Source organism: Vicugna pacos, chromosome 1 (assembly GCF_048564905.1).
Source record: "Vicugna pacos chromosome 1, VicPac4, whole genome shotgun sequence".
NCBI lineage: Eukaryota > Metazoa > Chordata > Mammalia > Artiodactyla > Camelidae > Vicugna > Vicugna pacos.
Window position 1 is genome coordinate 60,103,603 of NC_132987.1, and position 13,396 is coordinate 60,116,998.

Sequence of the window (13,396 nt, forward strand, 5' to 3'; positions counted from 1 at the left end):
GGCAGCATCTAAAGGAGGATCAGGAGTCAGCTAATCTGCACACAGTGGAAAACTGACAAAGAATCTGACCCCCTCCCTTAAGGATTAGCCAAGATTATTTCCTCTTTTTCCCTTTAAAACATTTCATGGCTGTGCAGAATCTTCAGAGTTGATTTTGGGAGGCAAATTCAGCTTCTCTGAGTTGCCAGCTTCCTGATTAAGGCCACCTTTCCTTTGCAACCAACGCTTATCTCTTGTGTATTGATTTTTATGAGTGGCGAGCAGCCAAACCTGAGTTCGGCAACAGAATCAGACTGATCTAAGACTTGTCTGGATCTGAACAGAGAGGTCTGAACTCCTTATCTTTAACAATCTTAGTGACAAAGTGAGTGGCACCTCTGTCTTCTTCCAGGTAGATGTCCCTTTATCCCAGAATTTCTGTGGATTTCAAAGAGAGAATTGCATGGAGAGAAGGTAGCTTCTTTAAATTATCATTGCAAGAATTTCTGAGGTGTGTTCCAAATAACTCTGCCACATGAAGGGCAGTTGAAGAAACTGAGTGTTTAGATTGGAGAAGAGATGTTTGGAGGGTGGGGCTGGGGGACACATAAGAACAATTTTTAATGCCTGCATTGTAGAAATGGAAGCTGATTTTTTTGACAGGTGGCCCCAAAAGGCAAAAGAAGTAGGACTAATGAATTCAGGTTAATAGAACCAAATTTCAATTCAACATAAGGAAGTTTTTTTTTTTAAGTAGTCTGCTCTGTCTTACAAGGAAATGATTTGTCTTATGGTAAATTTCCTTCTCTGAGGGCATTTGAGGAGAGGTTGAATGGGTGAGGTAAGGGGCTGGAGAAGGTTAGATAAACCTTGAAGAAGCTCCTGGCCTGAGACTCTATGATTCTGAGGAACAGGTAAAATGAAGTGTAATAAATCAGGCATCTATTTCTCTAAATTCTAATCCTTATTTACCTCTCAATTTGTGTGCTATTTTATATAATTTTGGAATGTATCTGTAACTAGCTACGTTCATCCATCACTCATTTTTTTCTGAAGATATATATTATGAACTTACGAGGTGTCATGCATTTTTCTAAGCATTGAAGACACAGCAGTGAATAGTTGATCAGTAATCCATGAAAGATTAAGTAGAAAACTATATCCTCCGTGGGGTAATAAAATATTTACTTTAATTTACATATTCTTTTGCTGTTTTCAATTGGACAATTAATTGTTATCGGGGCCATTTGTAGGCAATTATTTCAATGATGTTAAAACTCAAATATAAATTTTTTCCTGCTCTGTGATCTTGTGTAAAAGTTCAGAAGGAAGATGATTGGGTTTTTCTCTCAATAGTTTGAAAGCCCCCATAATCAGGCCTTTATTAAAGAGCAGATACTATAGTTGTGACCACAGGGGATGGAATTTGATAGTAAGATAATAGGAATTCTAGCTTTTATTTATTCCTCATAGGGTAGAAACTGCAGGGGGAGGCTACACAGGAAACCTTTCTGAAGTGAAATATGAAGGCTCCCTGGTCTATTGCCAGAGCCCCGTTCACCTCTGCTACATGGGACTGCTGTGGTCAGAGCTGGTCCTTCAGATGCACGTGATGCCTTCTGCCTGAAAAGCCTTTGAATAAATAGAAGCTTTACAACTTTCTGTTGTGCACTTGCTCTTCATAATTCTTTGGGATGGAGAATGGCAAACATGGCATTTCTGAGCATCAAAATCATACTCTTTCATGGCAGATAGACATGAGTTTAGATCTCTGCTCCTGAGAGGGGGCTTTTCTTAAAACCTAGCCAATCTAGCCTTACAAATTTGTAGACCACCCCTACAAAGGGCATGCTTTTAGGAACTAAGAAAGACTATCTTTTAAAAAAATCCCTTTCATTTATACAAAATGCAGATAAGATTTATAGGCAGAGGTATTCACTACAATATTAGTAGAAGTAGGAAGAGAAAGCAGTCTATGTATAGGATTCAGGTAATAATTGAAAAATATCATATAGCCATTAAAATAATGTTTAAGTATTTTTAATAACACGGGGAAAATATATACATACTAATAATAAGTGAAGGGAAACAACATAAAATTATGCAATATGATTTCAAATTTAATTGAAAAAAAGATGAGGCATAAACAAAAAAAGGCCAAAAGATCAATGTATCAAATAAAACACCAGTGGTATTTGCCTTGGGTGATGGCATCATTGAGATGCTTCTTTTACTTCTCCATTGTACACAATTTAACCATTGAATATGATTAAAAGAAATTTTAAATTTGGAAAAATAAATATTTTTAAAAGCCCATTTTTTTAAACCTCTTTACAGATATCTAAAATACCACCAGGAAAGCCCCTTGAAGCCCAAATACAAAATGACTGGCTAAGACCAAGTTGAACAAGGGCAACAGATAACCCTCTCTGCCCCTACTAGAAGTCTGGCACTGAGCGACAAGCCAAGGAGGCCACACTGGCGGAGCGACGAGACCGTGAGGAGAGACCACTTCTGATGCAGGCACGCACGGATGACTAAAAATTGCAGGGGAATCTGGGTGACCTGATTTCAGCCCCTATGCTCCTGTTCACTTGTATGCCCCAAAGCTCAGAGAGCTATGGATTTTATAAAAAGAGACCTGGAGGTTTTGTTTCTCACAAGCTCAAGATGAGCCCAAAGTATAAAATCGCTGCTAAACTGATGCACGTGGTCTTGGCGTCTTTAGGAGTTGAAGCAGTGGTAGTGGTAGTAATGCTAGTCATGGTGGTGGTGGTAATAGCAGTGGTGGGGATGGCAGTAGTGGTGGTGGTTACGGTGGTTGTATTGGTAAGAGCAGTGGTGGCAGTGGTCGTCACGGTAGTGAAGGCAGTAGTTGAGACAGGGGTACTAGAAGTGGTGGCCGCAGAGGTGGTGTGGTACTGGTGGTGGCAGCAGAGACCCCAGCAGAGGTCTAAGGCAGGAAGCCACCGGAGTTAGGGCAGGAGCTTTGGAGTCAACCTCCCCAAGGTTCAAGATCTGCTTTTGCTGCTTTTTAGCTTTCAGCGTTTGATAAAATGCATAACTTCTCAGGGCTTCCTTTTGTAAAATTGGGATTAACAAGTCAATTGAGTCAGGAAAGAAGAGAAAAACTCTTATAATATTTGCACAGAATCTTTAATTCACCTGTTTAGTAATGTCAATGTTACATGTAAGATACAAACAATCTGTTGGGGGTGAAGGATAAATACATGACTCTACTACAGAACCTAGTAAAAATTGTTACAGTTCAGATCTACTTTGGACAAGGAAGTGACCGAGTGTGACTCAGGGGATCCCAGATGGCTTAAAGAAGGGGATCAGATTTGAGATGAGTTCTGATGGATGGGCAAGACTCTAATGGCTAGGTATCAGGGTGAAGACACATCTCTGACAGAGAAAGTATATAATATATTCTGGGAAGAGCAAGAAGACCACATTTGGGTGATAAGAGAAAGTAGAAAGGAAAAAATTGTCTCTTGGAATGAAAGTAAAGACCTGGACAGGGTGGCGTGATCTCCAAGCTAAAAAACCCTGATCACGTTTGCTAACTCCAAGTCGAAGAATAGCAAACTTGAAGGTAAATGTGTGTCATAAAAATCAACATTATATACAATAGAATACTATTCAGCCATTAAAATAATGAAATAATGCCATTTGCAGCAACATGGATGGACCTGGAGATTGTCATACTAAATGAAGTAAGCCAGAAAGAGAAAGAAAAATGCCATATGATGTCATTTATATGTGGAACCAAAAAAAAAATGACACAAATGAACTTATTCACAAAACAGAAACAGACTCACAGACATAGTTATGGTTACTAGCATGGAAAAGGGGATGGAGGTAGAGGGATAAATTGGGAATTAGGGATTTGCAGATACTAACTACTATATATAAAATAGTTAAACAACAAGGTCCTACTGTATAGCACAGAGAACTACATTCAATACCTTGTAATAGCCTATAATGAAAAAGTATATATATACATATATATATACTTATATATATATGTATATATATATATGCGCAGAACTGAATCACTATGCTGTACACCAGAAATTAACGCAACATTGTAAACTGACTATACTTCAATTAAAAAAAACAAAACAAAACAGGTAGAAGGAACCACTTATCTACCCAAACTGAATTCTTGGATGCTTTTGTTTTTGAACTGGCTTCAAAAATTGATCTTTCCACACAACATCATCTTTGTACTGATTCTGAGGCTGGAGTACCAGAGATTCAAAATCCTCCAGCCATGGTTTCCGCAAGAAGCTAAGAGATTCTGGAAATGCTAAGGTGATTATGGTTTCAGCCAAGGCCCTGTGTGTGCAAGCACTAAAATCAGAAAGTGTCCTAGCCTGAGGGACATAATACTTCTCTGAAAAGCACACAGCACCTTTGGGCCTCCTCCTGTTCTTTCTCTGAGGGCACATCTAGGGCATAACTGTGCTCAACGTCCATAAGAATAGCCCCAGGCTGAGGACGGATTTGAGGAGGTGATGTTCTGAGCTGCCTTTCAACTCTACCCAGCTGTGGTTTCAGGCAAATCACCCAGGCTTCCAGGAAGGGCATGTAGAAATAGCTGTAGGCCATTTAGATAAGTGGTCCCATTCTGCCTAGTCTTCACAGGGCTTTGAAATAACCACAAACCCTCCTGGAAGCTGGCGCCCAGGAGTGAATTTCCTCTGGACATATCACCAGATCACCAACTCTTTTGAAGGCTAAGTCCCTGTGCTGTGTGTCTTCTGTGGGCCTGAGGAAGCTATAGGGCTCAGTACTGGTTACTTATTTGTGGGCAGATTTACTCTTTATTCCTTTATTCATGAGTAATTCATACAGCTGCTGCCAGAGATCTCCAGTTCCCACTTAATGGAATGTCTACAGACATGTTCTCCTTTCCATGACTAAAAAAATCTCACAGTGCTTTGAAAAAAATCAAGAGTATCACTTACATTTCTTAAGATGCTTCACAGAGATTTTTATCCACCTGTTTTAAAACTTTTTAAATCATAATTTTTGTATGTGTTGGAGAGGATCCCAAGAAGCCATCTGCATTGGTCCCTAGCTCAAACCGGTAAAGTATTATTATCTCCACCTTGTAAATGAGGCGAAGTCAAAGAGAAGTAACCATTATCTACTTTAAAGTAGATTATTCAGAGAATAAATAATGGCAGAGCCAATGCCACAGAGCTGCTCTCCAGACTCCTAATGTTGTGTTTCTTTCGATTATGCCCTGCTGTTTTTTCCACCGTTAACAACCAAAGTAGTGCAAACAGAATTTAGCAAAACCAAGAGGCAGTAAACCACCATGTTTAAAGCGAGAACTTGAGCTGTATCTTTCCATTTACTTGGCCAGATGAAATTGGGCATGTCATTTAATCTTTCTGTGCCTCAGTTTCCTCATTTGTAGAAGAGAGATGATCATTCCTCCTCAGGTTGCTGAGAGAATTCAATAGGTTACTATGTATAAAGATTTTAGTCCAGATCAATCACCATGTAAGTATTTGCTACTACTATTGGTCCCCTACTATTATTGCTATCCCTACTCACAAACTGTTTCTGCCTCCCCCTGTGGGATTAGGTGGTAGCATTCTTCCAACTTCTCCTACTCATCCTGTTCGCCCTCCTCTCTTACCCCACAGTCTATGGATCATGAAGTCCTTTAAATTCTGATTTCTAACTATCTCTTAAATCCATTCTCCACTCAGCATCCTTTATGACAATCTGTAGTTTCATCCTGAATCTCCTACCTGGACCATTTCAAACACTTCCTTGTCTTTCCTCCTCCAAGCAAACTTCCTTACCCTCAATATGGCATCTTTTGGAAAGGTAAATCCTACCATATCATTCCTTGTTTTAAATCTTCTAGCTACTTCCACATTGTGTTCATCAGTCTGGCATCACAATCATTCTGACCAAGTGTAGCTCCACCTTCACAGATTCTAAATCAGTAGGTCTGGAATGAGTGCCTAGGAATTTATTTTTTATATATTTATTCCCCAACTTGATTCTGGTATGTTTTTTTTCATGGATGAATGTTTGGGAATCATTGAAGAAGATAAAATGTACACTCATTGAACATCTTATAAACTCCTTCACAGTCTGGCCCTCACCTACCCCTCCAGGAAAATTAAATGCCACCTTTCCCCTCAAAATACTCTCTGACTGAGATGCTCCTTCTTCTGTGCTCCCATGGGTTTGGATGTCCCACAATGACACCCACTTCATCACATTTTCATTATGTTGGCATCCCTGGTTCCCCCAATTGTAGGACCAGCTTCATGAGCAGGTGACTTGTGCAGTCATATAAGACCTTGCTCTTGGAAGGACGCTCTGACGAGAGCTATCCTGAAGTTCTTAATACTTGTTGAACCAAGGCCATCTCATTTTCAATTTGCACTGGGCTCCTCAAATTATGTACTTGGTCCTGCCCACTCAACTGTGAATGCCTTGAAAACAGAAACTGTTTGCTCTTCGCTCAAAATCCTCTTTGGTGAGCACAGAGGATTCCTGGCATAGAGTAGGGGTTTGGTAAATATTTGCTGAGTTTATACATGAACGGATGAAAGGGTAGAATAAGGTATCTCTTAGAAAAATATTGTAGTTTGGCTAATTAACTCTGACGAATAAGCTTTGTTTATGCTTCAGGAAGAGAGCAGTCAACTGATAAACTCACAAGATGATTGACAATCCCCCCAAAATAACACAAAAATATCCTAGGTTTCTCTTTAAATGACTCAAACGGTTTCTCCCTTTGAGTCCTGCTGCCTGCCTGTTCTTCCGAGAATGCCAAATTTCAGGTTAAGGGAGCTTGTAATTGTGCCATTAAATATGTCCTGAGTGTGCCAAGGACTGTGCTAGATCCTGGGGACGGGGGGGAAAGCGAAGAAGGAGGCCATAGAAAGTGAACCAAGCAGGGTCCCTGTTCTCAAGAAGTAATTAAGACTTACTCTTCATAAGTTTCTATCAGAGATGAGTTGACTTCATGGGAGTTCTGCAGCAATGAATCAAGAATAAAGACACCAGACTTGGCCAGTAGCCCAGCTTCCTGAACAGTTCAACTGGCAAAATGTCTCAGTCCGAACACAATTCCTCCACTATGAGATCTGTGGGTTCACTAGTTAACATTGGCAACCAACTCGGAGGTGCTCGCGGAGCATAATAAATAAGTGGCTATAGCGGTGGGGGGAGGTGCTTTTGCTCCCTGCTGTGAGGGAAGAAAAGGCGGACATCAGCTATCAAAGTGAGCCAGATCATCGTGGAGGACAGATGCCCCCAGCTCGCAGTGAAGGCACGGCAGGACTGCCGATGTGGCAAGGACCCCACACCATCTGGCTGCCACATTATGTGCCCGTTGTACTAACTTCTTGCTGTTCTCACAAACGACTTGGAATTTCAAAGAGATCTTGCTTTTCCACATTCACTGGGTTTTAGCTCCCCAGTCTACTAGTTGATATCACATCGGTGATGACGTTAAGATATTCGAGTCAGAAAAGAAAATGCTTATGAACATATAGAGATGTGTTCAACTTCAAATCAAGGAAATGCAAAAATAACACAGCTATCATCATAAAGTATCATTTTCACATTCCAGTTGAGCCAAAGTTAAAAAGATTGATGACACTCAGCATTGGCAAGTACGGTGGAGAAATCAAATATTCACAGAAAAGATTGCTAGTCAGAGTGTTAACTGGTACAACCACAATCTTATGGACGGCAATTTAGCATTAAGTATCAGTAAAAATTTAAAACACACATCCCCTTTATTTTTTATTATTATTTTTTAATGGAGGTACTGAGGATCAAACCCAAGACCTCATGTATCCTAAACATGTGCTCTACCACTGAGCTATACCCATCCCCTTTCATGTAGCAGAGCTATTTCAAGGATTTTATCCTAAAGAAATGATCTGATAAATACGTAAAAATACATGTACAAAGGGGCCCATCACCGCCAAAAAAAAATTAGAAATAACAGAAGCGTGCAACATGAAAGATTTGCTTAATCTAGCATAGTCCATCCAAACACCATTTAAACGTTATGTGTAGCTATAAATATCAAAAAGGAAAAAATATCCATAATATATTTTAAGTGTAATGAAAAGGCCAGCTTTAAAAAAGAGTGTAAATGGAATGACTCCATTTTTTACTTTAAAAAAAATACTTATTTGTGGGTATGTGTGTGAATTCTTTTAAGAATAGATTGTGATTGATTTTATTTGATTTGATTTTGTTTCGGCATGGTGTGTAGTGCAAATAAATGGGTGCTATTCAAATACAATACCCTTATTGTATTTGGAAATGTGGCGGGGAGGGCAAAGAGAATAGTATGTTCTGTGGTGTGCTGATGTATTTTTAACAACTGGCCTTCAGGTGGGGCAGGTGGGAGTTCTGCGTAGCATCTACTGACTCTTATGGCGTAAATACTCCCAATATTGCTCATTTCAAGCTACTAATGTGACATCACTGAATGCAGAGTTAGGAAGAGATGTACAATAGCATATCATTATGTAGTGTTTCCATGATACGGATACAAGAGATACAGGTAATCACCAGTGTATCAATAATATTAAAATGTAGTAAAATATTACAAAGTGGTGAATTTTGTGTATGCAGTTTTTATAAATCTAGAATGAGAGTCACCAATATAATAACATTGATCATGTCTAGGTAGAACGTTCACGAATCATATTTACTTCATTCTTTAAACCTTTATATGTCATTTCAATATTTTTACAATAAACATATTCTACCTTTATAATCAGAAAAATATTCAAGGTGTTTTTTTTTCCCTTTATTTGCTAAAATCTAGGAAAGAAAAAAAAAGGCAGGGAACACAACTTTTAAAACAAGTCTCGCTGGTACACTACACTTCCCCAAAAGGAGGGTGATTTCATTAGAGTGTAACTAAAGATAGTGATACTAAGGTTTGCATCAATTAAATCATATCTTTGTTCGGTCATGGTATAAGCAAGTGAGCACTTGATGTTTCTAAGGCCTTGCAAAGTATAAATATATAACAGCAGAATTCAAAGGAATTTGAGATTCCAACTCATTCCGACGCAAATAAGGAAACTGAGTCCCAAGATTGGTAGGTGTTTTCCAAAGTAAGCACTATGAGGCAGGTTATGAAGTAACTCGACTCCTCTCTGCTTATAAATGGCCTCTATAGCTTGTGAATAAACATATGTATTCCCTGGGGGTGGGGGTATGGCTCAGTGGTAGAACGTGTGCTTAGCATGCATGAGGTCCTGGGTTCAATTTCCTCCATTAAAAACAAAAAGTTAGTTACATAGGCAAATAAAAGTATCATTTTTTTAAAGTATAGATTCCTCACTTGTTATTATTTAATGAGAAGAGGTAACCTTATGGGGGGAGGTAATCTGTATTTAACTCATTAATTGCTGAAGCCCTGATTCCTCCTATCATTGTATAGATAATATCAGCTTACACTTCTCCAGAATTTTGCACTTCTTAAAGCACTACCACATAGACTGGTTTAGTTGATCCTCATAAGAGCCCTGTGAGACAGGTAAGGAAAAGACTACTCCCATTTTACAGATACAAAAACTGAGGCTACAGCAAGAGAGTGGCTAGCCCAGAGCTGGTGAGAGCCATGCCTCTGGTCCCATTACGGTGCTGTCTGGGAGTCAGTTTCCTCTGTGGGTCCTTTCTGAGGTATTCATCTGGATGAACCTTCTCTGAAGGTCACTGTCTCCTCTTTCCTGCCTTGTTCTTCTAACAAATCCTTTCTTTCATTGGCTCCTGTCTCATTTTTCACTTAAGGATATTACTTTCAGGTCACCTAGCATTGCTCTTCAGTTCCTGTTTTATTAATTCTAGAAGGGAAGACAGTCATAGGCATCATTAGGTCTGGAAATAATCCATTCTTCTTTATTTGACATGAGGACTAGACCCTGTTTTCTCTTGAAATTCGCAGTCATGTCTATCATCAAAGCAATGACCAGTGTATATTAGAAAATGAGGAACTGTATATACTTTGATGTGACACATTTCTAGATAATCTTAATTTTCTAAATGGGATTAATAGTGAGGTCAAAGGAAACATACTAAGTCAGGAACTAACAAATCATATATAAAAATGAATCCTGGGGAATCTAAGATCAGATGCTACTAAGCTTTGTTTTATTCAGGCAGGAAGTGTGTTCTTCTTTGAAGAGTGCAATGTCTTCTGGGAGAACCAAAAAAGGTATGAATGGGCTATGTCTGGGTCTAACAACCTAAACTAACCTATGTGGGGTCTCAGCTCCTGGTTATTGGCTGATGTAACCTTAGACAAGCAAATTCTCAGGGCATCAGTTTCCTCCTCTTTAAAGTGGGAATCCTGGCACTTACCCCACAAAGTGTAGCAAAAATTAAATTAGCTAGTGGCCAAGAAACTATTTCATAAACTAAAAATCACCATAAAAAATTTGTGGGGAACTATACTCAATAGTTTGTAATGGCCTGTAATGAAAAAGAGTGTGAAAAGGACTATATATGTAATTGAATCACTATGCTGTACACGAGAAATTGACACAACATTGTAAAGCAACTATACTCCAAGAAAATAAATAAATAAACATTAAAAAAAATAAGTGGCATACATTGAAGATATCTTGATAATTTTTGAAGTTTACTGCTCTGGGTGAAGGGAATGGAGAAATAAGTTTAAAAGGGACAGTGTTAGTCACAACAGCAGGCAGGTGGCCAGGTTCTCCAGGCAGAGCAGGAGGCAGAGCTCAAGAGTGCATATTAATTGCTGCACCTCCTCTGAGGCCACCAGCCAAATGACTCCTCTCCAGAAAACACAGTGTCCCTCCCCGTGTCAAAGGCCCTCTTCTAGCTGGGATTTCAGCTGCATGCAAAGCTAAGCTGACTCCCTGGTGGCTTGATTGGGTGGTGCTATTATGAAGACAAACTATTAACAAAATTGCTTCAGTCTAGTATGTAGGCTAAAGAAGGGACAGTGGTTACCCTGGTGCTAGGAACTAGCAAGTAGATGATTCTTCATGACTCGTGAATGACAAATTGTGGCAGAGCAGAAATAAGCAGACAGGAAACAGGTGTATTACCATCTGAGGATTTGATAGAGAATTTAAAAAACCATTAGACGGAAGGAGACTTGCCTTCTGGTGAAGAACATTCAAGATGAATATCAAATTTTCAACTTAACACAGAGAATTCTCTTAATGTAGAGAAAACACTCTGGAGAAATAAGGATGATCGCCAACATGGCTCAGAAGGTCATTTCTGGTGACACCTGTGTAGGGGCTAAAGTCATTTGGTGGTCAAATTGGAAAGAAGTAAGGAGATAGTTAAGAAAGCATGTAAGCTTGGGTGCCTTTTATTTTCCTATAATTTTTTTAGCTTTGATAGCAGAGGGATCTACTCTTGAAGGTCCAAAAAATGTTGTTGCTATAGGAACAGGTAAGCAGATTAGACCTGAAAGACCAGTTTAGGAACCAAGAATTTAATAGTCAGGGCTAAAGCAATTAACCAAGAAAACACTTTAAGTAAATATCTTTTGGGTTGGTTATTTATATATTAATTCTAGGAAGATAAAAATGCTGTTGGAGAATGAGAGCATCGCATTTTAACATTTTAATTACACCATTACTGGCATAAAAGACTATGCTTACACAATTAGCAGAACGGCCTTATTAAGAGAAAGTACACATTTCTAACTCTCTCTTGATTATATTGTAATTGAGAAATACAGCTTTAATTTCAGCAAGAGCATAGGAATCATCTTTGATTTTCCTGTAGTTTCCCAAATGGGAACACATCTAAAATACAAGAGCAAACTCCAGAAAGTTGTCTGTAAGCAATCGACACAGGGACTTACAAGTAACATTCTAGAAGTAAACAGAAAATGAGTGTAAGCTGATAATTGTTAATATTTCATATGTTTCCCCTGCCCAACAGTCTTTGTGAACACAGATATGTGAGCAGAGAAGGTCAGGACCCTGGCTGCCCTCCTGCTTCGCTGTAGCTGTTCCTCTTCCTCTAATCAGGGAATACGCTGCTCCCAGCATCAGGGATTTGCTGAAATTATTAGAAGTTTTGAACAGAACTTGCTATACTGGTGAGGCTCAAAAACAAATCATAAAGTGGCATTGTACACTTCTCCCTTTCGATTTTACTGAAAAAGAAAACATTCTCGATAAAATGAACACAGTATTCTCATCCTAGCAAACTTCTGCTGTCAGAGATTATATTTATGGGAAAGAGATGTCTTGAACATTACCTTTGCTCACGGCATACCAGAATCAAATCGCAAAGAAGCATGTGAGTGTGTGTCTGAGTATGTGTGTGTGTGTGTGAGAGAGAGACAGTGTTGGAGGTGAGGAGTGGGGATGGGGAAGAGGGGGGATGTGGCTGGAATCTTACCATCTCATTCTCTTCTCCTTCATTGAGCAAAGCTTGCTGGCCCTTCTCAAACTGGTCCCCCATGGAAAAGTAATTCCACTCCTCCCTGACCTTCCCAAGCAGAAGATGCGTCCAGGACGAACTTGAAATTGCCGAGCCACCACCCTTCGCCAGCTGACTGAAGGAGTTCAAGATTCTCCAGGTTAAACTCCTTCTGGAGTGCACACCTTCCCTCAGCAAATGACAGTACTTAAATACTTAGCAAGCCGAACTCCTCCCACGAGCCACCCTCTGCTCAGAGTAATTACTGCCGGCTCCTGACTTGCTGAATTCACCCTGAGCAGCTGTCCCAAAGGAGGCTGCTCCCATGCTGATCTTTTTGTGCCCAACTTACAGGGAAAGAACTCATTGCCTGCACAGTGCCTGCCAGCATAAGACATCTGACTGCAAATCCAGCAAGACAATGCAGAGTTGGCAGGACCTTTCCGAGAAGCGGGGAGCAGGCGCAAGGACTCCCAGTCACCACTTTATTCCCAGGGGCTACAGAATTGGGGTAGGAGGGAGGCTAACAGAGCTGCAGACTTTATTTGATTAATGAAAACCCTAATCCACCGGCGTGTAATAGGATTCTCATTCATTTTGCTTACAAAAGGTACAAATTATGGCTAATCCTCTTCAAAAGGTATTTGAAATCACATTTTTGTGTGTATGCAAAAACATTCCACTTAATATGAATGTGGTATTGAGTTTACTTTGTTAAGAAACTTATAGAAAAAGAACAAAGGTATAATCAAACTTCTGTGTAGTCTCCTCTCACTAAAATGTTAAGTGGCTAAACTCTCAAGGAAGTCTAGAAATAAAATAGTCAAGTGACTACACGGAAAGACTCATTCTGAAATTTTTTCACACATATATTCAATACACATTATTTGAGTGCAGGGACTACATATGTAAATCAATTCATATTTGCTACCCTCAGACTGCTGCAGAGATTTAAATATGCAAACAAATACGATAAAAA

At 39.5% G+C, this 13,396-nt stretch overlaps 1 protein-coding gene across 1 annotated transcript in view; it reads right to left on the minus strand.

The window, feature by feature from the left end:
- ATP13A4 (ATPase 13A4) overlaps nt 1-12,587 on the minus strand; it is a 116,209-nt gene extending 103,622 nt beyond the window's left edge. The window contains exon 1 of the mRNA XM_015236588.3: nt 12,397-12,587. Within this exon, the coding sequence (XP_015092074.2) occupies nt 12,397-12,459 (63 nt within the window). The 5' untranslated portion in view covers nt 12,460-12,587. The remainder of the gene's footprint in view (nt 1-12,396) is intronic.
- Nucleotides 12,588-13,396: the final 809 nt, after the last annotated feature.